Below are 24722 nucleotides of genomic sequence, written 5' to 3'. Positions count from 1 at the left end.
GGTGCAAGTTGATTATAACGAGTACCTTTCTCGATCCTTTCCCCCCCCTGCCTTCTCTCACAAACTGCCGAACGAACGCGGCCATGGTAAAGTACTTTTTTTTCTCTTTCTCAATTGGAAGATGAAAACTGAAGAAAACCAAGAAGACCGAGGTCTCCTAAATAGCTCAACTGGTCTGACTGTGAGAAAGAGACGAGAGATCCCGTGTTCGTGAGACTATAAGTGTCGAAAAATGACGTAATAAATGTATATCTGTCCTGAAATAGCAATTAGCAGATCTCGTTGAGGAGAAAACTTCCAATGTATTTGGAGATCTTCGAAAATTTCTTCAATAGAATTGCGAAAGAACAGATTAATTAAAAACAAAAAAAAATGTCATATATCAAAGTTACCGTAAAAATATATCTTCTTCACCTTTAATGTAAGTAAGATTGATGGATCATTAGATGCGAAAGAAGAAATAACGATGAAACCAGTTAAATCGTTAACAATAAATGTCACCTACTAATGCACTCAACGAGAACAGAGAAAACAAGCTGAGAAGCAATTGTTTGGTAAGATTCTGAAGTTACAGTCACCGATAGAATGGTGAGAAACTTCAAAAGGTGTGGTTTTCAAGAAGACAATGGATGCTGGTGTCCCTTCTCGGTGCTTTCATCCAAAGAACGATCCGTAAAGGTTTACTGAAACTTTTTACATCAATGGTTTTTCTGAATCTACCAAGGTATTTTGTTCGATATTATTGTAATCTCCTGTAATCAACTCTCATCGTCTGGTATCTGCATTCTGAGCTTTATGACAATTATTGCACGGGAAACCGGTTTCGCAAAATGCAACTACACAGCGCGAACGCTGTGTTCGCATCAGTTGCACCGAATACAAGTCGGAGAAAGGATTGGTGTGTGTGTGTGTGTGTGTATGTGTGTGTGTGTGAAAGAGAGAGAGAGAGAGAGAGAGAGAGAGAGAGAGAGAGAGAGAGAGAGATAAGAAGGAGAATATATATATATATATATATATTGTGTATACGCGCGATGGACCGTATTACCAGATATTAGAAATAATCAATTTTTCTGAGCGTAAACAAAAACTCATTTTTCACCCAGCAAACAAGTGAATCGATTACAGAAAGTTGACAGGTCGTAAAATCGTTACGTTTCTTAATTTCTCCTCTTTTTTCGGTCCTGCCAAGATAATTTATGACTTTTGTCGGGAAAGAAAGCCAAGGTTTTTTCTCTGGTTTTCAGCAAATCTTTAGAACGAAAGTTTAGCCAATGTCTGAATGGATTTGAAAACATATTTTGATGTAGAGCATAATGAAGATGATCTATGACAGGATAAACTCTATGCAAACACTCACAATACAAAACTCTATACAAACATACACACACATTCTTAATCGTGCATTGAGCATACTACAAACAGAACAATTGTGAATTATCAATTTCACGGATTTAATTGGGATGGAGACTCGTTTACGCCATCGACGGCGGTTCCCGCCGCCAGGTTCATCAAGTGAGCCGGAAAGCGAAACCAATTGTGTGAACGGCGCGAAGCGATATGACGTTTGCCGAAGAATGACCGAAAAGCGCGGTTTGGTATAAGATTTCAATGACCTCGTGGTCGAGCCGGCAGAATGTGCGGATAACCGATAGAGTCACCGTTCGTTGGGATTCCGCGGAGCGTAGGAAACGAGGTCCTCCACCTCAGCGATAGAGCACAATTGAGTGTGGGAAGGTAGGGGAAGGTCGGTCACGGGTGTATCGCCGAGTAGTTGCTAAGTCAAAATCGGTCTATCCAAGAGGCGAAGCTCACTCCTGGAATGGAAGCGAGAGAAGAAGGAGAAGGAAGAAGAGAGGAGAAGAGGGAGAGGTAGAGAGGGAGGAGGCGGCTTCCGCGAATGTTACGGGACTGCATAGCGACGTGGGAGTGCAGCGACTGCATCGGCGTGCGTCTTGCACCGACGTGCATGCACGTGCACATACGCTGATCTTGGGAGTGCGCCGACCCCTTCCAGCTCGCAAAACGGTCACTGACCTCCGTGTCGCGCGCGCGCGCGCACACGTTTGTCCCTATCCCACCCTGCGACTCGCACCGCAGATGAACACCTGCGTTGACGAAATGATATCGCGTTCGAGCTGCACAGGCGTCGCGACGCCCCGGTACAAAGAAGTGGCGAATAAAGATTCATGACTTTTTAAGCGAACTAAAAAAGTTTGCTTGTTTAAAATTATCTCAGAGAATTTATCATTGTATATTATTCAATAATTTCTTCTTTTTTTTTTGCGTTATTTTCCTCTCTTGCGTGAAAAAAAATTGGCACATAAAATTATAATAAAATTGAAAACGAGAAATTCGTATTATGTAAACAGTAAAATAAAACTCACGCAGCAATCAGTTTCACTTTGTCAATCCTTAACTTTCGTTATTTTTCATGGTTTTACTTTTAATGTAGAATATTTATAAATATTTGCATCTAGATTGTATAACTTATTTGCTTGAAAGATTTACGAGGTCAATTGCATTTTGCATGTAGCGCAAGTTTTATGCCGCACGAGTAGAGTTGGATAAGAGAAGCGAAGGAGAAGAAGGTTTGTTCTTCGCTCTCTTTCTTCTGTCTTGTTACATAGATGCGCTTTTGCTTCCCGGTGCTCGAGATGCTAATAGGAAAGAGAGAGAGAGAGAGAGAGAGAGAGAGAGAGAGAGAGAAGAAGAAGAGGTGGGAAAGGGGAGAGGAAGCGAGAGATGTCCGTAAAGTGGAGGGAAGGCAGAAAGAGAAGAAGAGGAAGAAGAAGAAGCACAAGAGGAGCAAAAAGAAAGAAGAAGCAGAGGAAGAGGGGAATGCATCCTCGGGGCCGTCCTAACGGTAGGGCGGGTCACTGCACGCGGCTACGCGAATGCAACTCTTTGCAGTTGCACCGCGAGCACCGGGCAAAGACTTCCATCAAGTTATGTACACCGGTGCAATGCCCTACCTAGGTGTAACGCTCCCAGCTGCCCTTACGTATCCTGGCCGCCGCGCAGATATGCGTTTTCCTTCCTTCTCTCTCCTTACTCTTCGTCCTCTAGCTCCTTCAAGTCCTTGAACTTACGAAGGGCTCAGTTGAGACTGCGATGTAGTCTCCTGAGACGGTTGCTTTTTTTTTTCAAAAAATGTGCACTTGATTCTTTGACTAGCTCACGTCCATAACATAAAAAAGTGATCGATCTCGTGAAATCGATTAATTCGTTACTTAAACAAGAAGATGAGATTTCCAAGAAGATGAAATTTCATTTTAATGTTCATAAAATCTCAGAACGTGCTTTACGTACAGAATATTGGAATGTTCTCGAAATCTCGATTTACAATTAATATATCGAAATAACTCGTCGGGCTCCCTCTCGAGAGTTCGTCGTATATATAATTGGTTGTATATAGAATATTGGAATGTTCTCAAAATCCTGTGATTTACAATTAATACATTAAAACAACTTGTCAGACTGTCGAGATAATTCGTCGTATTTCGTCGACACGAAACCCGACGCATAACAGTACTCCTACGTTTCTACGCTTAAGTACGCTCAAGTCCACGCGCTCGCGTACGCCCGCGTAGCGAGAGGTATGTACGCGTGCGTGCGTAAGAGCATGAATGACATAACGATTGTAGAATCGTCGGCCGTCGACCCTATGTCGTCAGTAGTTACATGTGCGTATACTTGGGTTTTTCTTTTCTAAACTAAAGTCTTACGTGTATGTATTTTTTGTTTACATAATATATAGTATGTTTTTAAAATAAAAACAAAAAATTCGCAATTTATATCGATGACATCATGAAATATAAATTTCGCATTATTTAAAAACTCTTCTTATTGTGCCTGTTTTTCTGACCCAGATTGACGAAAGTTCGTTGCCACTATAATACAGACATGACAGTTACCTGCGCAGATCTTAGTTAGATGAATCGTTTACGTCATTTGGGTCGTTGTGATGTAAAGTCTAGCACGGCACAAATTGTGCGTACACAGATTCAGTCTCCATGTTTCGGTATATAAATAATTAATTAGGACAATATGAAAATAAACAGTACATTGGTAATATTTGTATTACACAACTTAATGTTTATGATTAATTTGTTATATTTTTATAAATATATGATATATATATATATATATATATCAATATTTATACTAATATATATGTGTTCGTATTTATTAATTATCTCAAATAATTTATATTTTAAGAAAAATATATATTTTTTGGAAAAAATTTTTTTAAATAATTTTTTCTTATAATATACAAAAGCACACCGTAAACATGAGAAAAATCTGGATAATTGTTGTAGTTCATGTGGTGACCGCTATGTAAGCGGCAGTTTTTATTTCTTTTTCTGGCAACTTTCAATGAAAAAGCGAGTCTCGTCGCGTGGCTTGTTCGACTATCGAAGATTCTCGATTTCGGGGCGCTGACAACGAGAAGGAGGCGATGAACTCGGTCATCGGGCAACAAACTGCAAACCCCACTATGGGGCTCGCCACTGTGGCTTCCTCTTTGCCTCTCGCTTGTCCTCTACCTCAATCTTTCGCTTCGCGTTTCTCTTCCTCTTCTTCTCTCTTTTTCTCTCTTTGCCTCCCTCTTCTTTCGATTATACGGCGTACACACACACACACATACACGCACACACGCGCGCGCGTATATACGTTTGCTCCGTATGCGAGGTAACGCTGCTTCGAGAAACATGTGACCGTGAACTTCTCTCGAAGTTTCTTGTACGGAAATCGGGAGAAATCGTGTTGACCGCGTGACGCGATCTCTTACGGCTGTATCTTACGAGAGAAAATAAATAAAGTGGATGATCTAACGAGTCTTTGGGTTCTTAAATAACTTTTTGTCGTTTCTTACTTGTTTTGTGAATTATTAATTATTCTAACGTCTTCGGGTATTGGATTTCTGGATTTTAGAGATCTTCAAAAGATCGATAAAACTAAAAATGTCACACGGCGCAGTTTTTAACATACTCGTGTTAAGAGCAAAACACTCGAAGAATCGTCCAATCAACACGTGAGAACATTTATGTCGAATATTAGTCAAATGTACCGTGACACCATTTTCGATCTGTTCTCATCTCATCTGCTTGCCGCGCTGTGTACTTAATGACCTAACGATGCTGATCGCTCAGAAACGTTGATAATCCGGTGACAAGGAAATATGACGCTGCGGAGTCTTCTTCCTCACCACTTTAGCAAGTTTTTTTCTGAAATTTCCTTCGTGTAATGGACACATATACGCGTACAGAGTGTAGCGGTTCCTCTCTCGCGTTCTCTAATAAGGTTTTAAGTAGACGATAACAGCGGGTCAGTTGGTGACAGAAAAAAAATAGTCGCACTTAACTGATTCAGAGAAAGAGAGAGAGAGAGGTATCAATAAGTTAAGTTTTATTTTCTCGAAAGCACTTTTGTCTCTCTTATATAATTTTGTCAGTCTCTTCACAAAAGTCTCCGCGCCTTAAATTGACAAACCATTCGGATTCTATCGCTCCCGGAAGAGGTGAGAGCGTTGTGTTGACTCGGCCGAAGTAATTTCTGTCCGGAGATGTACAGAGAGAACACGGAAAAAGGACGAGGAAAGAGAGAGAGGGACGGGAGGAGGTTAAGCAGGATTCTCATGTGCAATTACTTCAGGGAACGTCTAACCAGGGCTATGCACTCAGCGCGAGCGAGGGCCTCCTGACAAACGGTGAAAAAGCTCGTAGCGTAACTGTTGCTGTTGCTGCTGCATAGCACATTGACGTCGTTGCTAGTGTGGGTTACCTGGTTAGTGACCGGCCAACCGAGTTCACTGGCATCGGCCCTCTTCCAGGTTGGCTAATCTTGCAACGAACGGAGAATGCCTGTTCGCCTGCCTGGTTTGCTCCTCCGCCTTCCTCCTCGACCACCTTCTCTTCTTCCTACTTCTTCTTCCTCTTTGTTCATCTTGCTCCTCTTCGATGGGAAAATTGTCTTGCGCAATTTCTCTCGCGATTTTCATTATTCATGTCCAATTGGGTTGATAAAATATAATTAATGCGAGATTTCTTATAAGATAGAAATTTCTTATAACAAGCGATACATAATTCGATATTACGTTGAAATTCATTGGTTTTGATGCGTATAATCTGCCGTTAATCACTTCTAAATGCGCAATTTAGAGTGACTCATTCGTCGATTCTTCGTTTAGTCGCGTATTAAACAGCGACCGTGAACCTACTTTTTGCACGGCTTTTTTTTTTCGTTGGTCCTTGGAGTCGACTACCTTGAGATTCGGTAATCATCTCCGTGCCAGTTGACCTCAACAAAATGGATCGACTATTCTATAGAGTCATCTTTATTTTTAAGCGCTTTACAAGAGATTTCGATCCACAGACTTTTATTCTACATGTGAATAAAGCGGGAAGTTATATCGAAGTTATGTCATCCATTTTTAGCAATAGCTCACTATAAGTTGCGATGAGGGGTTTTTGAATTTTCAGTGGTTATATTTCTGCGATTGAAGATCTTATTAAATCTTTTTTTTTTTTTTTTGTAAATCTAAAATAGGTCCGTGACGTCGTTCTGAGACGCGAGTGAGATAAGTTAAGTACATATACCTGTACAAGTTTAGTGCTTGGTGAGGACAATGCTCGGGCTGAGCTGCTTCGGCGTCGGTCAGTGGCCGTGTGCCTTGGACGGTTACGTATCACGTATTCACGACGCGAACTCTTCTTTGATCGGTCATCGGCACGACCCTCGACCATCATGTGCACGCGCGCGCTAAGCACTGTCGGGGGGCGGCAGACTTGAGCAATCCGTACGCATGTACACGCTTGCCGATGTCGCGTGCATTCACCCCGAGATACTGCACACTAAGGGTGGTAACACATTTACCTCATTTAAATTTTCGAACCGCTAAGTATTATTTTCATGTTCAACGAAATTGAAACGTTACGTTGCAACGTAACATTGCTGCATTTGAATTTTGCACTAGTTAAAAATGTAACTTTTACATGTACGTATCGATAAATGAATCGAAAAAAAATAGACTAAAATTGGATTTTGATAGACGAGTAAAAAAATAAGAAAAGTAAAACAAAATCTCTCCCGCACATGGGATCTGTTTCGATCGTCAGTTTAATAATCCGCGGTAAAGTGATCAGAGCGAGAAAAAGACAGACGACAATAAGATAAAAAAAAAAAAAAGAGAATTTTTCTTGAGAGAATAAGGACCGCGTGTGTGTGTGTGTGTGTGTGTACGCTAAGCTAAACCTGTGCCTGTGCTCCAGATCTACCGAGCGCTCTAAATTCATAAGTACTGGCGGTGCAATCGAGTCCACTCGAGGCATCGAGTGCTCACTTATTCGCGTGCTTGGAGTGCTGCGCGACGAGCGTGAGCGCGAGCGCGAAAATGGGAGGAGACCCAGAGCTACAGTGGTTCGCGGGTGGTGAGGAGTGGAAGGAGGGAGGTTAGTGAACGCAACTGGACGTCGGTCAGTCACCTCCAACCATATTGCTCCACATCTACGGAAGATAAAGTGAGGAGGGGCGAGAAGGAGGAACGCACCGACTGGACTAGATGGCAGAACAGGGACAAAGTTATGTGTAGACAGAAAGATGCGTAAAATCTGCTTGTACGCTAATGTTATTGCGCAAAATTTCATTCAAACTTTGTTCTTACGATTTTCGAAAATAAATTTTACTAATCCTGTTTCGCGTCGCTTTGGTAATCGGAAAATAAAAGAAATTAGAAGCGGCCAAGCGTGTCGCAACGTTGCTTCGCCGCGACACATTTACCTAACCTAGGCATTTCGAAGATAGAGCGTTTGTATAATTGCACGCTATACTTCGTAAGGCGAATGTTCGCCACGGCGAGAGTGTCATGAAACAATGCACGGTAACATGCCGGAGAAAGTCTCGTGAGAGAGTATATCTGGGAAAGCCAATCGCCGTCGCATGACGAGTGCAACGTACGACGCAATACGTTTTTTTTTTTTCCCAATTACCGACGAGTAATAAGATAGCACTTGAGGAGTACAAATAGAGATCTCTTGTCAATTTCTTTTGTATTCTCGAACTAATTATAAAAAGTTTACGATCTGTTATTGTTTGAAAGAATATGATTGCGTCTTTTTTCGCAAATGCGTTTTTTTTTTTTTTTTCGATTCGTTGGGAGATACACTTGCGATAACAAACGGCCGATAGGATGAGCATCGGTCGGTCCCCGCGGTGCGTTGGCGTGGTCCCGCATTAACATCGATATAGCGAGGGTCAGGTCGGGTTCGCTGAACTTCGATGCACCGCGTATCGTGCGAAACATGGTGAGGAATGAAGAGTACCGAACGGAATGTTAGAAAAGACCGACAGTCGCGGTGTCAATGCACTCGAGGAACCGCGATCTGAACAACGATAGTTCGATATTTCACACTGTGAGACACAATAACAGTGAACAATTTTATCTAGCAAAGTTTCCATTAAAATTAAGATATTTTTTTACGAAACACACGTAGATACATTACTGTAAATAAATTTTTAACACAAAAAGTTTAATATTTTTTGTTTGTTGTCGATAGATTTTTATGTGAATTAATTACGTTTTAAAAATACGATAATAAATCCATTAAATAATAATTAAATTCTTTAATTATTATTTAATTCTTTAATTAAATTCTTTAATTATTATTTAATGGATACCCGTGCCGATGTGAGGGCACATGGCGTCCTGCAAAACTGGCCCCTTCTCTGCGCGCTTGTTGGCCCGCGACGCGCGCCGCTGACCGAATAACCAAATTTGCGCTTGCCTACTTTGGATTTCGTTACGTAACCGCATCTCTTCGACCGATTTCGCGCTATTCGGAAACACTTTAGAAACCTACTTTTAAAACAAGTCTCTAGAAGTTTCCTTTAAAATGTTACAAACAAGGTTTTGTATATTTAAATTTAATTTATTATTGATTTATATTAAAAAAATTAAAAAGTAAAATAAATAAGAAAGAACGCATTATACGAGATGCAGTTTGTCCGTAGTTCGCGCGAAGAGTCGTTGCTTCTAACGATGCATCGACCTCCACGTGGTGGCATGTGCACGGCTAGTGCATCGGCAGATCTACAGTTAGACGAACCGAATTCGCGACAATGAACGAGGAAGTTAGCCGCAGCTCGTCGACCTATTTTTAGATCGCCAACAAATAATTCAGCGCTAATTTAAAATGTTTTATTTTATCAATTTCTGTAACAATCGCGCTATATTTAACGTTACTTTTATTTTTCAAAACCAAATCTTGCTCTTTCTCTCTCTTTGTGAATTATTTCATACAAATATATTAGATTATTCTATTTGAAACATATCTCTGTTGAGTTTCTCGATTAAATGACGTTTAACAAATCTTTTGTTGTATATAATTGATATTAGCCACAACTGTTTTCGCTATGTTTTGTTTTTCTACCTTACAATTTCAGCAAATCTTCGGGAATTATTTATATCACACAGCGAACAAAGAGAAATTATTTTAATGGAAGTGATGAAATTCTAGTTTTAAAACCGTGGCGAGTGGACTTTGTTGATATATTGGTCACGATATTGACCAGTCGTGTTCGTTAGCATTTAGCTCAATATTGGACCTCACCCGTGAGGGCGATTTCTTCGCTCACGATTTAAATTCGTGATTTCTATTTGGATAAATTTACTTGCATCAATTTCGTTTCAGAACGATTAACGTTCAATCTTACCAACGTATCACCCACGCTATTTGGCCGACTCTCCTCGGCAAAAGGGCACTTGCCAACGAGACTGTCGATTTGATTGAAAGCGAGTCTGTACAAATTACACGAACGATTATTCGGTAGGAAATAAACACCGTAAGATCGCAGAAACGATTTGGCTGTGCGAACGTGATTTTAAGCTGAGAGAATTTCAAAATGCAACATGTTTTCGATTATAATGAATCTCAAGTCAATCGCGTATATACGTACTTGCTTTTTAAACGCTACCGCTTAAGGAAAAAATTCGTTGCCAAGCACAATTATTCCTACTCATGTTTCGTAATTCGGCGCGATTAAAAAACAACTACCGAGGTCCTTGACCTCACGCGTGACACACTACGCCGAAAGATTCTGTTTGTCGGTGTAATATGTCGAAAGAATCGGTAGTCCGAGACACGAGCCATTGACCTGACAAGGCCGAACGGCCAAATACAGTCGAAATACGTAGTCTGTCCCGGAACTAATACTAGTTCTCTTTGATTAGCATATTTCTTTACGAATACACTTAACAACTCGCTGCGACATGATATTCCGAAGGATGTTCCGCTAGCGTTTCAATTTATCTTTCGGAGCTATGTCACGTCGTCACCTTGTGGGTAATTGAAGCGCGCTCCATAAGTAGAAACTTCTCCCGGGCTAATCTCTAAGGACCAGAACGTATCGAAATGAGCCGTGTGACTCGGCAAAATTGTTTTCATGATTATATAGACACGCGTCCTTCACGTGTGGAGGACACTGCCGAGAGTATTTGGCAAGTTCGCTCGGAACACGGTGCGAAGAAGCGAGCAGCGAAGGAGAGAGGAAAAAAAAAGAGCGTCCTCATCACGAAGTGTCACTGACTCCCGTACGTAGGTGATCGACCTCCATAGTCCCCACCGCTTCTTCTATACATTCGTCCCTTGCCACCTTCTTATTCCGTCTTTGCCTCTTCGTTGTTGGCACTCTTGCCCCTCTTTACTTGTAGCGTCTGCAAACGCGTGCTGCAGTGACGTAATGCTGGTTATTCAATCTGGTTGGCCACTGACAAAATGCCAATGGCCACAATCCGGCTCTCCGCGAAAGTTCCCTCCGCCCGCCATTATTCAAACAAGACGGCGTTCCCGTTTTTGTTTTTTAACGTCGTTTAATTACGATCGTGAGATCACGTGTTTTCAAGGTCTTAATCTGATGGTGTGAATTCCCTCCAAAAAAAAACCAAACACGATAGTTGACAAAATCCTGCTGGTATTTGTATATCACATAGATAAAAAAAAAAAAAAAAAAAAAACAGCGGTTGCACACAAAATATAAAACAGAGCATTTATTATCGGTGCACGTAGAGAAATAACAAGAATTCATTTAATATTCATTGGCTATTTCAGTGAATTAGATCGCGTGTACGCGATATTCACGTCACGAGACCTAGTACGAGCGGGAATCTAATGTCGTGAGCTTGACTACGCGAATCGGTGAGAATGAATTAAAAACCTAAACTATTCGGTCGAAAGTGTTTACGAATGTTTGCTTTCGGACGTTTTCAACCGCGTTATCGTGCTCTGATTAAAAAGCGGCGCTAAAACGTTTGACATCGATCCAACGACGCAGTCAGATAATATAGTGACGATGATGGATCTTTTAGATTTGATCCATAATATAAATTCAAACCCAGCTCTTTTGTATAACAGAAGTATTATAACAAACAATGATGTAGCCAAAAAAAAATTGCAGTCCTCAGATGTAAATAAATTATTTAATTGTTTACGTTATTCGCGAGAGACACGTCGAGATAAATTTTCTGAAAATCAGTCGCTATATCGTCTCCATCGATCGATATGTTCAAACTTTGCGTAGACTTCTCCGCCTCTACTAAACGAACCCGCGATTCCGTTATACGTGGAATCCTGGGACGTATGTACATACATAGAGGAGGTGGAGGCAACGCTTCAAGGATACGCGTGGCGGGTGTTCACGCGCTAGCTGCGAGTTTAACACGGCGCGGAGAAGAGGAACGCGGCGCCGCGCGACACGCGCGCGGTGTGGTGCGGCGGTGAGTGACCTATGGCTCCTCTTCGTCCCTGCCCTCCACAAATATTGCGTGTCAATGTACTTGACTCACGTATGAATATCGCGAAATAGTGTCTGTACGTGATCGCCGGACATGCTTGTTTGATAAACGTGTAATGTGTAATCAATTTTTTTGATAAAGTGACATAACCGATAATTAAGTTACTTAATCAATTTATGAACGAGCAAATCCGATCGGAAACAAAAGAACAAATTGAGTATCGCGTCGGTGACGCAATTACATGTATCTAATCGGCGCCGATATAATCTCGGCTGTTAGACAAAAACATATGATCGACGAAGTGATGAAAAGTTTATTGATATTTTATTGCCACACATATCGTGCAACGTAAAAGTTTTCTTACTTTCTTATCGTAAAAACATTTGTATCAATTATATATGTCTGTAATTATATATATAAAGTTATTTGCTATTTATTATCTATGAATTTATTTTAGAGCGAATTTTAAATCGCGTGCGACCTGTTTTTTTCTTTTTGGAGCAAGCATCAGAGATCGCCGCAATTCTCGCAATCTTTTTATTTTACTGAATTTGATTTAAGAAGAAAGATACGTTTATGTAAGTAAGTACGATATGAAATGGGACGATGTCGAGAAAGAAGGAGAATGAAATATATGGAGAGAGAGCGCCGCTGAGTTAGCGCGCAAATGGGTCGGGGGCAATGACCAGCTCGGCATTGCTGAACTGAAAATTTATTGAGGACGCTGTTGCCCGTGCATTGCGCAAGCCCCGTGTATCCGTCGATTGGATAGGAGGTCGCCCGGGCATATTACTTGTAATCAAATCTCCCTCGAACGGAGAAAAGAAACGACACAAGTCTTCGGGTTCTTCGCGACAGGTCATTGCACGTAAACTACTTTCGATTTCCACTATCTCCGAAAACTTTCTACTTCGCGCGATGGTAGAAAATATTGTTACTTGCAAACACGGCGAGATATTACTGCATAAATTCCCGCTTCGGAAACTGCACTACGTGCAGAGAATAAAATCGATCTAGGAGGGATCCAGTTAACGGGAGAGACGATCGCTCGGTCGGTGGTTTAGCAAACACGACTGGCCAACATACGCGGCGAACATACGCGGACATATGAAACAGATGAGAAGATTTACAGTATATGCTCAACCTATTTCAGCTATTATCTTTAGTGTTTCGCCTTTAGTAGCTACTACGTGGAGATATTGTCAGTGTGTCGTTTTCGTCGCTAAACTCGCGAATGTTATCTTTCTATTCGGTCGTTTATGCAAGTAGGTGTCGCAAAACAGACGCGATGGACGAAGGAGAGACGCGCGATACGATCGAAAATAATCGAGCAGATCGGTTTCGCAAGACGACGCGGTCCAGCGCGTAAAGCAAGGCCATCAGGTCGTAGGCATGGCCTGCTTGTTGCTAACACGAAGAGGCCACTTACGTACAGACCACTACTTTGCTGCGGAGTTAACAGAATACTAGAGCTCTTCGTTCTCCGTAGTTGCGAGTGGTTCTAAGTTGTTAAGACACATAGTCCAGGTGAAAACAAATCTTTTATCGATTTATCAGAAATTATTTCTGATAAATCGATAAAAAATTAACGGTTTTCTTCTTTCCAATTTTTTCAAATTTTACATGGGCTTTACTTTTTTTTTTAAATAAAGTCTCTTTTAAAATTTATTAAAAACTTTTATCTTGCCGTGATTGTACATTTTCATGTGATCTTTTCTTTAATAAGATAAAGCTCAATTCTTTCAGTTTTCTAATTTACGTATGTAATCTGGACAATTAAGCTTTTTTTCTTGATTGTACGTAAATGTCGACGAATACAACGATACAATTGAAAGCTCGTAGCTACTTGTTGTATTGCCGATTGAAGTTGGCGATCGGTATTTGGGTTGATTTGCACGACGACATTACGTTGTCATCGACACGCGAGTAGAACAAGCGCCGTCTAACGCGTGAAAGTAAGAGCCAGTGGCGTCGGTGTATGTACCACGGCCTTGATTCGGCTGGGGTTAGCGGCCGACATCCAGGACGGTTGAGAGGCCCGTTTGCTCTTGCTCAATACAACGTTCGACATGCCTGACTGTAAAAACGACCGCCTCGCTTACCAAGACATTCTCTGATGAAATTTCGATCTTGTCTAACGATGTTCATATTCAAGTCTGTGATAGGGAAAGAAGGGCTTGAATCTCTTCATTTGTTACGTTATTCACTTTATTTGCGAACGTCAAGTATCGCATACGTCACATTTTTTTTTTTGGTACAGAACAATTAAGTCAAAAAGTGAAATATCAGAATAAAATGTTTTAATTTGTATTTACGTTCGACAAACACCAATATTATTTTTGCGTATTGATGTTTTCACGTGCGTGAATGAAAATGGAGTAGATTTGATGACTCGCTCTTCTACGAAAATAACAAACCGTTGAACAAACACGTAACGATGAATTGTCGAGTTGACTCACGCTTGGCACTTGGTTAATTAATTATTTACGTCAAATACTATGAATGCGAGGAGCAAAGAGCCAATTCAATTTTATGAGATCACACTTGAGTCGTGTCGCGGTGCAGCAACGCCCTTATGTAAGCCTATGAAAAAGGTGTTACATGCACAGATAAGACCCGGCCAGGTATGTATACGGGATGGCGAGACGTGACGCAACTTCAGAAGGTGGGTCGATGAGATGAGAGCAAGTGCGAGGAGGGTCTTCGGCAAAGAAAGCAAGAAGGGAGAAATCGACGAGAAAGAAGAAATGTCGCCGCGAGCGCGAGGTCAGAGCTGTAGCTTTCTCTGAGTGGCAGAGGCTGGTAGCGAGCGATCGAGAGTAAAAGCTGTCAAGGGGAGAGAGAAAGAGGAGCGAACGGGCGAGTCGCACGGTCGAGAAGAGAGACAACATCAGAGAGAAAGGTGAAAGTACTCTCACCTCGATTCGTAATGCTCATGAGTATCTTTGGATCTTAATCTAGAACTCCTGATAAGGAAAAAAAAAAACAACAAGCAAAACAAACACATGATGTTTTTTTGATAACGATCGTAAGATTGCTTAATTGGGTCCTGTGAATTCTACTCGTAAAAACAGTTTTTTATGAAATGCATCAAGAGAATAATAGTATTTTGAAAGTTTGGAAAGTTTTGATTTTTAATATCTCCTTGTTGTCACGAACTGCTTCCGCTCGCCAAGTTGAATTACTTAACATTTTGACAGTTCCAGTTATTTAAAATACGTTTTTAATAATAGAGGCAATTTTGCATTTCTGTAGAAAAAATAAATAAAAAATTAAAAAAAAAAACAATTTTATATACATGTATAAATATATATATAATCTTTATAAGCGATGCAACTGCCATCGTGCGATACACGGTGCAACTTGATCGCCAGGTGCATGTAAGTTCGCAGACGACAGATGGCAGGCCCGCGTCCGTGTAGCTTGTGGACAATGTCAATGTCAACGAGCACGTGAGCCCTGCTCGAGGTGAGATCGATACGCCTCAGTGTCAAAGCTTTTCCCGGAGAAAGACGCACAAAGCGTTATATATTCTTAGTGTGTTTGATAATATATAAAAAAATGTTGCAAAATCTTCTTTTTTTTTTTGAAATTGTACATTGGTGCGAAAAGAGTGGAGCTTTAAATATTTAAATATTTCACAATGTGTGTTCAATCTTCAATGATTGCATATGTGTCTTAATGACACATTTAATATTTGACAAAAAATTTAGTATTTGACACTTGAAATATTAAACATAAATGTATCAAATGTCAATATAATAGTCGATGTCAAATACAAGATGGATATTCGCTAAAACCAGCTGATCACTGTGTGATTGTGTCGTACGTATATAAACAAAGTTCATAAAAACCTCGAACAATCTCAATAAATATTTCGATGTATCGAAATACTTTGACAGAAATCGTCAGACACGTTAAGAAATAGTGTGACTATATTATTAGGATATGCAAGAGAATAATGATTCTCCATTAGACTAGTCCAATTAGTCCATAATGAATAGGTTCGTCGAGACAAGAGAAAGTGGTTGAAATGAAGTGTAACGATAAGAGTATTGAAACTTAATTAACAAGAATGATATACACAATTTAAACAGGATCGGCCAAGTAAAACGGTAACACTACGTTTTTTTTTTTACTTACTGCATTCTAATTTCTTCTCTTCAAAACTATTAAAACTTAATAACATATATATAAAAACAATTATTAATGTACGCCAACACATACATATTCGAAATTTTGATAAACAAAAAAAACGAACCTTTGTTACGTTGACGACAATCAATTTTCTGCATCTCACAATCAGTGATCACAATGCTAGGTATCTCGCTGATTACGATCGGATTGGTAATGTTACAGACATTACGTCCGAGAACATTGGCGTCCTTATTCGCGTCATCGCGCACTACGATCGTTGACATATCCGTTCTAACGACAACGTGTTAAACACCGTCCCGTCAAGACAGGAAGATAATGCGTACGCGGGAGTTGATGTGAATGATGCGACATGGTGAAACGCAGGATGAGAGTGAGACTTTTTGCGCAAGCGTCAGGATGCCCACGCGATTTGGGAGAGAAGTCAAGGCTTTCTCTCCCACTTGATCGTGAATGTTTAATTAAAATTTCCAGTTTGGAAAATTTCTATTTACAAAACAAACACAAATAAAAACTATTTTGTATAAAAATAAGGCTATAGTTTTGACTCTGTTTACGTATGTCGCACAACTTTAAACAAATATTCTTAATTAAGTTAGGTAATATTCTTAATGACGATAAAATTTATATCATAAATAAATTATATAAGTTATTGTTCTTTCATGTTCTTTTTCTCTTACGTTTCTTTAGATCTCGCGATGCTAACTACGTTCATGTTTATCATATCTGTTTACAAACGATATCATAAGCTTGTGAGAAATAGCGACTGCAAAAGATAAGAATAGTACAGGAGGCTATAAGTAGGAGCCATCAATAACAACCGCTAGTGTTAAACATAATGCACTTTAATCGAGGCGATTGTTTGACATCGTATATTAAAGAGATATTTTTCTGATATCAATATGTTATATCGATAAAAATCAATCGAAATATAATTTTTTAAAAATTATATATATGCGATTTTCAACGTACAATTGAAAATAACATACTTTTTTAATACATATATTGTTTCTTTGTAACTTACTGTTCGACGCTTTACGCAGTAATGTATTTAGTATGGAGAGAATTGACTTACCTGCAACAAAACAAGAAAAACATTAAACATTGTTATTATGGTTGACATAATTTTTTATACAAAGATATTTATTCTTGTATAAACAAACTCAAAAGATTTATTCACATCAAAACTTCTTAAGTTAAGTTGACATTTTTTACAGATACTATCTTACATCTTCCATCGTTATTTTTTACCGTAAAACTTGTCTAATCATATATCTTATCAAGTAGGACATGCGATACTGATCAACTAAAAATAGAGACCATATACAGAAATGCAATCGCTTTATAGATGTTGCATAAGGGTTAAACTTGACGTCAATCTATATCGTACGAGTCAGTGTTCTAATTATCTCATTCATTGACCTTTCTCGGAATTAATCAAGGCTTGTTTTTTAACCGATATTTATTTCGATACCGACATTTAGTATATTAAACTGTCTGATTTTTTGCACGCAAGAAATAAGTACAAGTAAGGAACATTTTACATTATTATTCCGAATATTGTAGTCAATCAAAAGTATACTAAAGCACAGATGAAACCTAAGCTACTATAAAAACTATAAAAACCTTCGACCTTTTTTTGTCTGACCTTATTTTTTTTTTTAGAGTAGAAAAGCACATAATTTTCACGGTCAACCAAAATCAGTTAAAATTGTTCTTGTTTAGGAAAAGTAAAAAGTGGTTTTCCAAAAAAAACTTTTTTAAATCTTTTTTTATTTGATTGTTATATTGATACCGACTTGTGAGATGAAAATTTCCTGTTGTACCGACACTCCTTTCGTTGAAACTTATCGTGAAAGGCAGTGGCGCCTCCGCACGGATTGCGCATGAACTGTCTCTTGAATATGTATGTGATTAAGTGTGTATATGTGTGTGTGCACGCGTGAAGAGTATGCATCATTCTCTATGTCTATAGGATATCTCAAAAAACTCATTTTATTTTTTTTGTTTTTATTATCTTATTCCTGTCCGCTATAATATTTGATTTAAAATATTTCTTTTCGTGAGAAAAACACGGACTATAATTACAACGGATCCGATACGCGTGTTCGGTTTTTTACTTCGATCTGAAAATTACCAACTTTTTATGCCGTTAGTTGCGATCGTGCGTATATTCGAGCAACAAAGACGTACAATATCACCGTAATTGGACTAAGAAATATTCTGTTGTAAACTGCAGGTACTCGCGCTGCTGTATAATTCGGTCGCCAGTTCATTTAATCTCCAATGAACAAGGTACGTACGTAACGTTAATAACGCATACCATCTGCTCTAATTACCTGCTCTTTTTTTTCTCTCTTATGTACATATCATCTATCTACAAATTAAAACAATAACGAATGAAATATCAGTCGCCTGATAATTTTTTGGATTTTGTTTTCATAATTGGTCAACTTGGAAAACAAATCTTTATTAATTTTCTTTAGTACGTTTCTCTATACATTTTAAGAAGCTTTAGATTACCTTGGATTATAGATTTTTTAGATTTCCGCAATTTGCTGTATGACGTTTGCAGCAATTTTCGCTGCGCGTATTATTTTGGAACGATCTGTAGCAAGAACGGCATAAAACCGTGAGCTCGTGCGCGCACGCGCGCGTGTTGGTGTACTACCTTGGAACACCTACTATACCTACCTATAGGGTCGTTGACCGGGCATGAAGGAAAGTGGGACGGTGCAAACGCTACCGAACGGCTAATGTGAGAAGGCCTTGAGAGATCACTGACGCATGCCTTCATACAGGCAGATGCATATAACACGCGTTCTTTTTTTTTCTCTCTTTACACCGATGAGATGACTTTTGCTTCGTTTCAGACTCTCGGTACTTTTCAAATTCTGGATTTCTTTACATCGATTTAATTTCACACACTACGTGAACTTTGCACATATCGCACTATTTTCTCTAATGCTATTGTTTTTTATTCGACACGTGTGTTATTCGCATAAACGTATTCGATCATTTGAATGTTGATTGCTACATAATCCAGCAAACATCTGAATTTGTTTTTTTTTTTATTATTAAAGTTGATAAAATTAATCGAAACAAAATTGCGCAAAAGTATATAGTGTACTTTCGAAAAAAAAAAAACAAACTTACGATCTAGATTAAATACGACAGTAATCTAGATGATTGGCAAAAACAGGTGTCGATCTAGGTAACTCGTGGAAAGTGAAAGCAAGAAAACGCGTGCAAGTCTTGCGATTACATGACTCTTCGGACGATATTTTGATATCGTCGGAATTCTTATGCTCGATGAGTTAACTTTCACACGATAATGTATTCTTCAAATAATGCCACTCTAAATAAAAATTCACGCGCGCGCGCGCAAAGAGCAACTGTTTAAACTGCTTTTATGTAATTATCAGTAAACGATCACCAACTTAAATAGAATATCATTTTCTCTTATTTTTTCTACTTTCTTTCGAAAAGCGAGAGATGTAAATTTACACTGTGTAGTTTTTTTTTTACACAGAATAGTCTCTCAATAAATGTCTGTGAAGAAACAGAAGTTATTGCGGTTACGATTTATCTATCTTATACAATTTAACAATTAATAACAATAAACACGTAATTTAAACAAATGTACTGTTATGTTTGAGATATCGCACATCACTCTCGTCACCCGTTTCCGGCCTTCCGTTCTCGCGCGCGGACATACCACCACGAATCCCGGGGTCGGTAGTATCAGGTCGTTGGGGCAACGATCTCACCACGATTCCTAACCCGGTCAACCGCGACACGGATTCGATGCATCAACCTCCACTACTCCCGATTATGTGTTGCTGTAACATCGATTGCTTGCATCAGAACAATCCTACGGATAGTCGTGCGAATCCTGTATATACATATATCTGTCCGCGACAATAGATCATGATAGTTTTTTTTTTTTTTTTTTTTTTTTTTTTTTTTCACATAGTTCTCGAATAAACGCGACAAAGTAATTGCAGGATTTGTACATACATATTTGATCGTATAATTGATAAAAATTTATGCGGCTAAATCTCGTTATCTCTTTATTTCGCAAGCCTGTGTCTGTTCGAACAATAAAGAATAGTGGGTAGAAAAATGTGCTTTGCTCGAACAGGAAACGTGACAGTTGTGGAACAACTTACATTTTCTTCTGTCCTTTAATTGTTAAACTGATTGTAGACACATTGTTTAGTGATGCAAGCGGCGACATTGAGCAATTCTATTTATTTCCATATTTATAACTTACACAATAGTGCCAATTGATACGATTATAGCGCCGCGTAAGAGACAAACGGGTATGTAAAACCGGTCGATATATATTAGCTGATTTGTACGTGAAGTTCGTCGCGGATCGGCGATCTCGCGTCCTTCGAAGCCGGAATCCGCGTCAAGTGGTTCATCGACATCAAACGAGGATAATCGCTCTGTATGCCCACCTTCGACGTTCACGCGCGCCTCTCGATCGTGATTCAATATTTTTTTCTACTTCCAAGCTGAATGTGCGATCTTAGCGGTTACTCGAGTGATTAAGTGTTTACGCGCGTCACGGCTAACTGTCGTGAGATGCATTTTATTTAACTGCGTAAATAACTATTGCGGACAACCGTGTACGACGAGGCTGGCTAAATAATATGGTGTGCGACTGAAGAATTCAGACCATCAACGTCAAATTTAGAAGAGATAATAATCCAAGTATTTAACCTCACGTCTCTTTCTCTTTAAAGAACGAGTATCTTAGTTTGCTCAACGGCTTTACTTGCACGCATGTAACAATTAATAATAGCATCCGAAGGTTAGAGATGATTTATTTTATCGTAACTCATAGTATATTAATCTTTTGATACTCTTATCGGTTTATTGACGCACACGTGTTATCAGTTGTGATAAATTTTTCTTTGATATCTGTGAAGGAAAACCCTAAATATCGAACATAATAGACCCCGCTCTCTTATTCTGTAATTTGCAATTTTGTTGACGTTAATGTATCGTTTGCGCAGGTATTTTACGACACATATTGTCTGCGCATGAATAATGCATGAGTTATGCCACATAAAAAAAAAGCGTTAAAAAAAGTTATAGAATAACTTCGCTGATTCTACTTCCTCGACTTAGTATAAACCGAGCGTTGAGTCTAAACGTTGCGTGTGTGTGTGCGCTTAGAAAAGAAAGTTATTTAAAAAAGAAAGTTTTGTAGTGCTTTTTTTTATGCGTTCTCACTATAGCACATGTTAGTTTTTTATCTCACATAAAAAAAACGATCGATTTATATATTTTACAAACTATTTTCGAGCTGCTAACAATATGCTATGTATGTGGCCAACTCTAAAAAAATTAGAGTAAAACATTTAAAATAGAACGGATAGTGATTTGTAAAAATATTATGAATAGAAGTGAAAGGCATGAAATTGCCTTGTTTTTATGTAAAACATAAGGATTTGCAATAGGAAGTTCTCGGTAACTTTCCAATCTTTTATTTTTTTTTTTGTTTCTACCTCTAATGAGAAAAAGATCCTTTTACTTTTCCGAATTAGGTTCAGGAAACAACATTTGACACGACCAAAATATTAAAAAAAAAAAAAAGTAAAAGTTTTTTTTCATATTTCTCGTAGATAAATAACAAAGTTTAAAATATTAAATAATAAATAAACAATAGTTACAAATGCCAGAATTAGCTACAGAGCTATACGATACACGGAACGAAGTTTCGTCCTCATGAAGCAGGGTGGAATGACCTCGATAGTACAAATTATCTCGCCAAACGTAGGTGGCCCGTATATATTCGTGTCGAGTGGCCCTGCGAAAATAGCAGAACCCGTGGACCCGTCTCCGAGAGGCTGCGAATCCTGGTGGGGGCATGATTATATCGGGTGGGAGAAATTGAGAGAAGGGTGTATCGTGTGTATCTCGTGTGTGTGTGTGTGTGAGAGAGAGAGAGAGAGGAGAGAGAGAGAGAGATATCTGTTGGCCTAGTTAGGGTGAGTGCCACCCTTGGCGGTCGACGACCTCGCGACCTCGACGTCCACGAACTTCCCTCTCGCCCCGCGAGACATCTACGGTGCCAAAGAACATTACTCTAGAGAATCTACTTGCGAAAGAGTTTGACGTTGCTCATATTTATATACTTTTATTACACATATTCTTTCTTTGTCATTAAAATATCTATTTCCATTTTTTTTTAAATATAATTTTGCAGTTATTACTGTTTTTTGCTTTTTGACTCTCGTTCTCTTGCTTACATATAAGCTAGCTGGAATAAATCGCGCTCCTATCTCATCCTATCTCGCATAATGTGGAAAAAAAAATTGCGTGTTTAAAACGAATATGTTATAGCAGAAACGAAAATACTTTATACTAAATTTGTAATTAAGAGATTAAATGCAATAATTTTCTGAGAGAACAGAAAAGCTCGCGAGACACATCCACGTGGGGAGGCAATGTACGAGTTGGAGTGAATATAATATCTGCAGCATGGGGCGACAGGTTGGATAGAAATGCTATACTTAGCATCGAAGGGAGGGATGAACGATACCGGGTCTGGTTGGTGGGTCAAAGTTCGTTGACCTCGGGGTTACCAGCCCTCCCTCTATCCCCATGACCCCTCTCCCATTCCGCCTAAGTTGAGGGTTGGCGAGCGTGAGTAATCGTTCAGTTCATTTGAATTTCTGTGAAATACTTTAGATCGTAAATGACTGTGTTTTTTTTTTTGTGTGCTAATGAAGTTAAATAAACGAAATGTACAGCTACATTGGAAATAAGCGTAAAAACTAACGGAATATAACAATGCGACTTTGCTTATATATATATATATATATAAAATTCGAACAAAATATTTGTTTAATAGAATATACAAACAATACAATTACAAATTTTTTACTTCTTTTCTCATAATATACATCGAAAGAGGCAAGTTTATCAGAAAGAAAGTAAGAGTGGTATGGCTAGGAAGTTAAGGCAGCGGTGAAGGTGGTTCGTCCGGATGCCAATGAAAGGGAAATACGCGCGTACGAGAAGACAACTCTCTTTCTCTTTTTTCTTTCTCTTTTCTTCTCTCATTAAGCAGTATTTGTTTTGCTCATTTATATTGATTTCATAATACATTTTGTATCAAATGTAATCAATGTGAGACAAAAAAGTCAATCACGACAAACAATTTATAAATGTTTATCATGTTACTCTGAACACTTTTATATTACAGACTTATTAGCTGTGCCGCACTTCTTGAAAGCGAATTGTATTATACTTTTAAAGTAGATGATATCATAATTTGTTTGATTTATTGTTGTACTTTTGAGATCTGTATGTGTGTGCGATTAATAGGTTAGTAGTTTTCTTCTGAATAAACTAATGTTTCTGCACCAAGCCTCTCGACAAAAGCATCAATATTTACTATGACTGACCAAACTAGGTCGTCAGTTCCTCTAAGCATTATACGATCTTCCCACTCTCTTCACTAATATAGAACGAATGTACATAGTGAGCGCTCGTGTTACGCTTGACCAAGAAAAATTGTCATTTTTGCCAGCGGTTCGGCGAACTCGAGCGAACGTGCGCTCACTCGATAAGAGTTCCGAGCTCGCAGGCGATAAGAGTGCTGACACGATTCGAGGTTGTTCACCTTGGCGGTAACGGGAGGAGCGAGAGAAAGGCAAAATAAAGGGGGAGGGGGATCGAGAGATGACAAGAGATGGAAATAAAGAAAGAAAGAGTGTGCACGCGTATATGTGTGAGAAGAGGTGAGAAGTATGGGGGAGAGATCGTACTCTTATCGGACTTCTCGTCAGTTTGGCTTGTGGCGTAGGGACGTTGCAAGATTAGAACGACCCCGAGAGAGCAACCCGGAGAGTCGACGAACCGGCCTCTGATTGGGCGATGTCGAGTCAACGCTCCGCTTAGAGGGTACGGGGTGGGAGAAGAGAAGAGGGAGAAGGTGGACTGGGAGAGGAGAGGACACTGCACATCAATCGAGGTCATTGGGGACCGGGAGGAGGCCAGGCCATTGCCCGCGCGTCTTGCTTTTGAGGTTAGCCAGCAGTCAGCAGAAGCGCAATTAGAAAATATTCAACGGAGGACGCATGATTTTATTACGACACAGGCTTTTTTTGGCCGAATTTTTTAGATGCATTGTACATTGCGTTTTTCTAGAATCAAATTATAACTGTTTTTTGCAGTTATTTGAACGTTGAGCATTTTTAATTTTGAACTAAAGATGAAATAGTATATTGTTTTAATAGAGAAACACAAGTTCAAAACTTCTCGTTAAGAAACGTTAGTTATGAAAGATGGTATATACTTGGTTAAACATCATTAGAAAAATTACAGATATGGATTACGATTCCAAACAGAAAGTGTAATATCGGTACACTATTATGTGACTATATATATATATGTACAAAAATTTTGAGAAAATATTCTGTATCAGCGTTGATACCGCGCGTATATCTTAATAGTTGCAAGGAGTGATCTGTCTTGTGTATATGCGCCATATGCGGCAGGTCAGTGCACCGGGGATGATGATGCACCGAGAGAAGATGACCACTCGTGATGCGAAGAAACAGTGAAAGCATTCCAGCACGACGAGCAGCGAGAGTGATCACGGTCCAGCTAGCTAGTACTTTCTCCATGTAGCAAAGACAGTCTCTCGGGCTGAGGAGCGAGGAGGAAAAGAGAAACGAAGAGAAGGAGGAAAGAGAGATCAGCGAGAGAGTCTCGCGAGGAGGTAGTCCACCACGTAATTCACTATCGTACAGTT

The 24722-nt window shown here is 39.2% G+C and overlaps 2 protein-coding genes across 4 annotated transcripts in view; one reads left to right on the top strand and one right to left on the bottom strand.

Moving 5' to 3' along the window:
- The window catches only part of LOC109855905 (KH domain-containing protein akap-1), a 156290-nt gene that overhangs the window by 68252 nt on the left and 63316 nt on the right, over positions 1–24722 (top strand). The gene's annotated exons all lie outside the window — the stretch shown is intronic.
- The window catches only part of LOC109855903 (nuclear hormone receptor E75-like), a 79321-nt gene that overhangs the window by 21733 nt on the left and 32866 nt on the right, over positions 1–24722 (bottom strand). Inside the window, exon 1 of one of the 3 annotated variants that reach the window (XM_020430606.1) lies at positions 16050–16291. The exons of the other annotated variants lie outside the window; for them this stretch is intronic. Within the exon in view, the coding sequence (XP_020286195.1) occupies positions 16050–16209 (160 nt within the window). The 5' untranslated portion in view covers positions 16210–16291. Of the gene's footprint in view, positions 1–16049; positions 16292–24722 lie in introns of those variants that run through there. 3 annotated transcript variants of the gene reach the window in all.

Source organism: Pseudomyrmex gracilis, unplaced genomic scaffold (assembly GCF_002006095.1).
Source record: "Pseudomyrmex gracilis isolate BER0280 unplaced genomic scaffold, ASM200609v1 scaffold_101, whole genome shotgun sequence".
NCBI classification, from domain to species: Eukaryota; Metazoa; Arthropoda; class Insecta; order Hymenoptera; family Formicidae; genus Pseudomyrmex; species Pseudomyrmex gracilis.
This window is presented reverse-complemented; position numbering and strand designations above follow the sequence as displayed.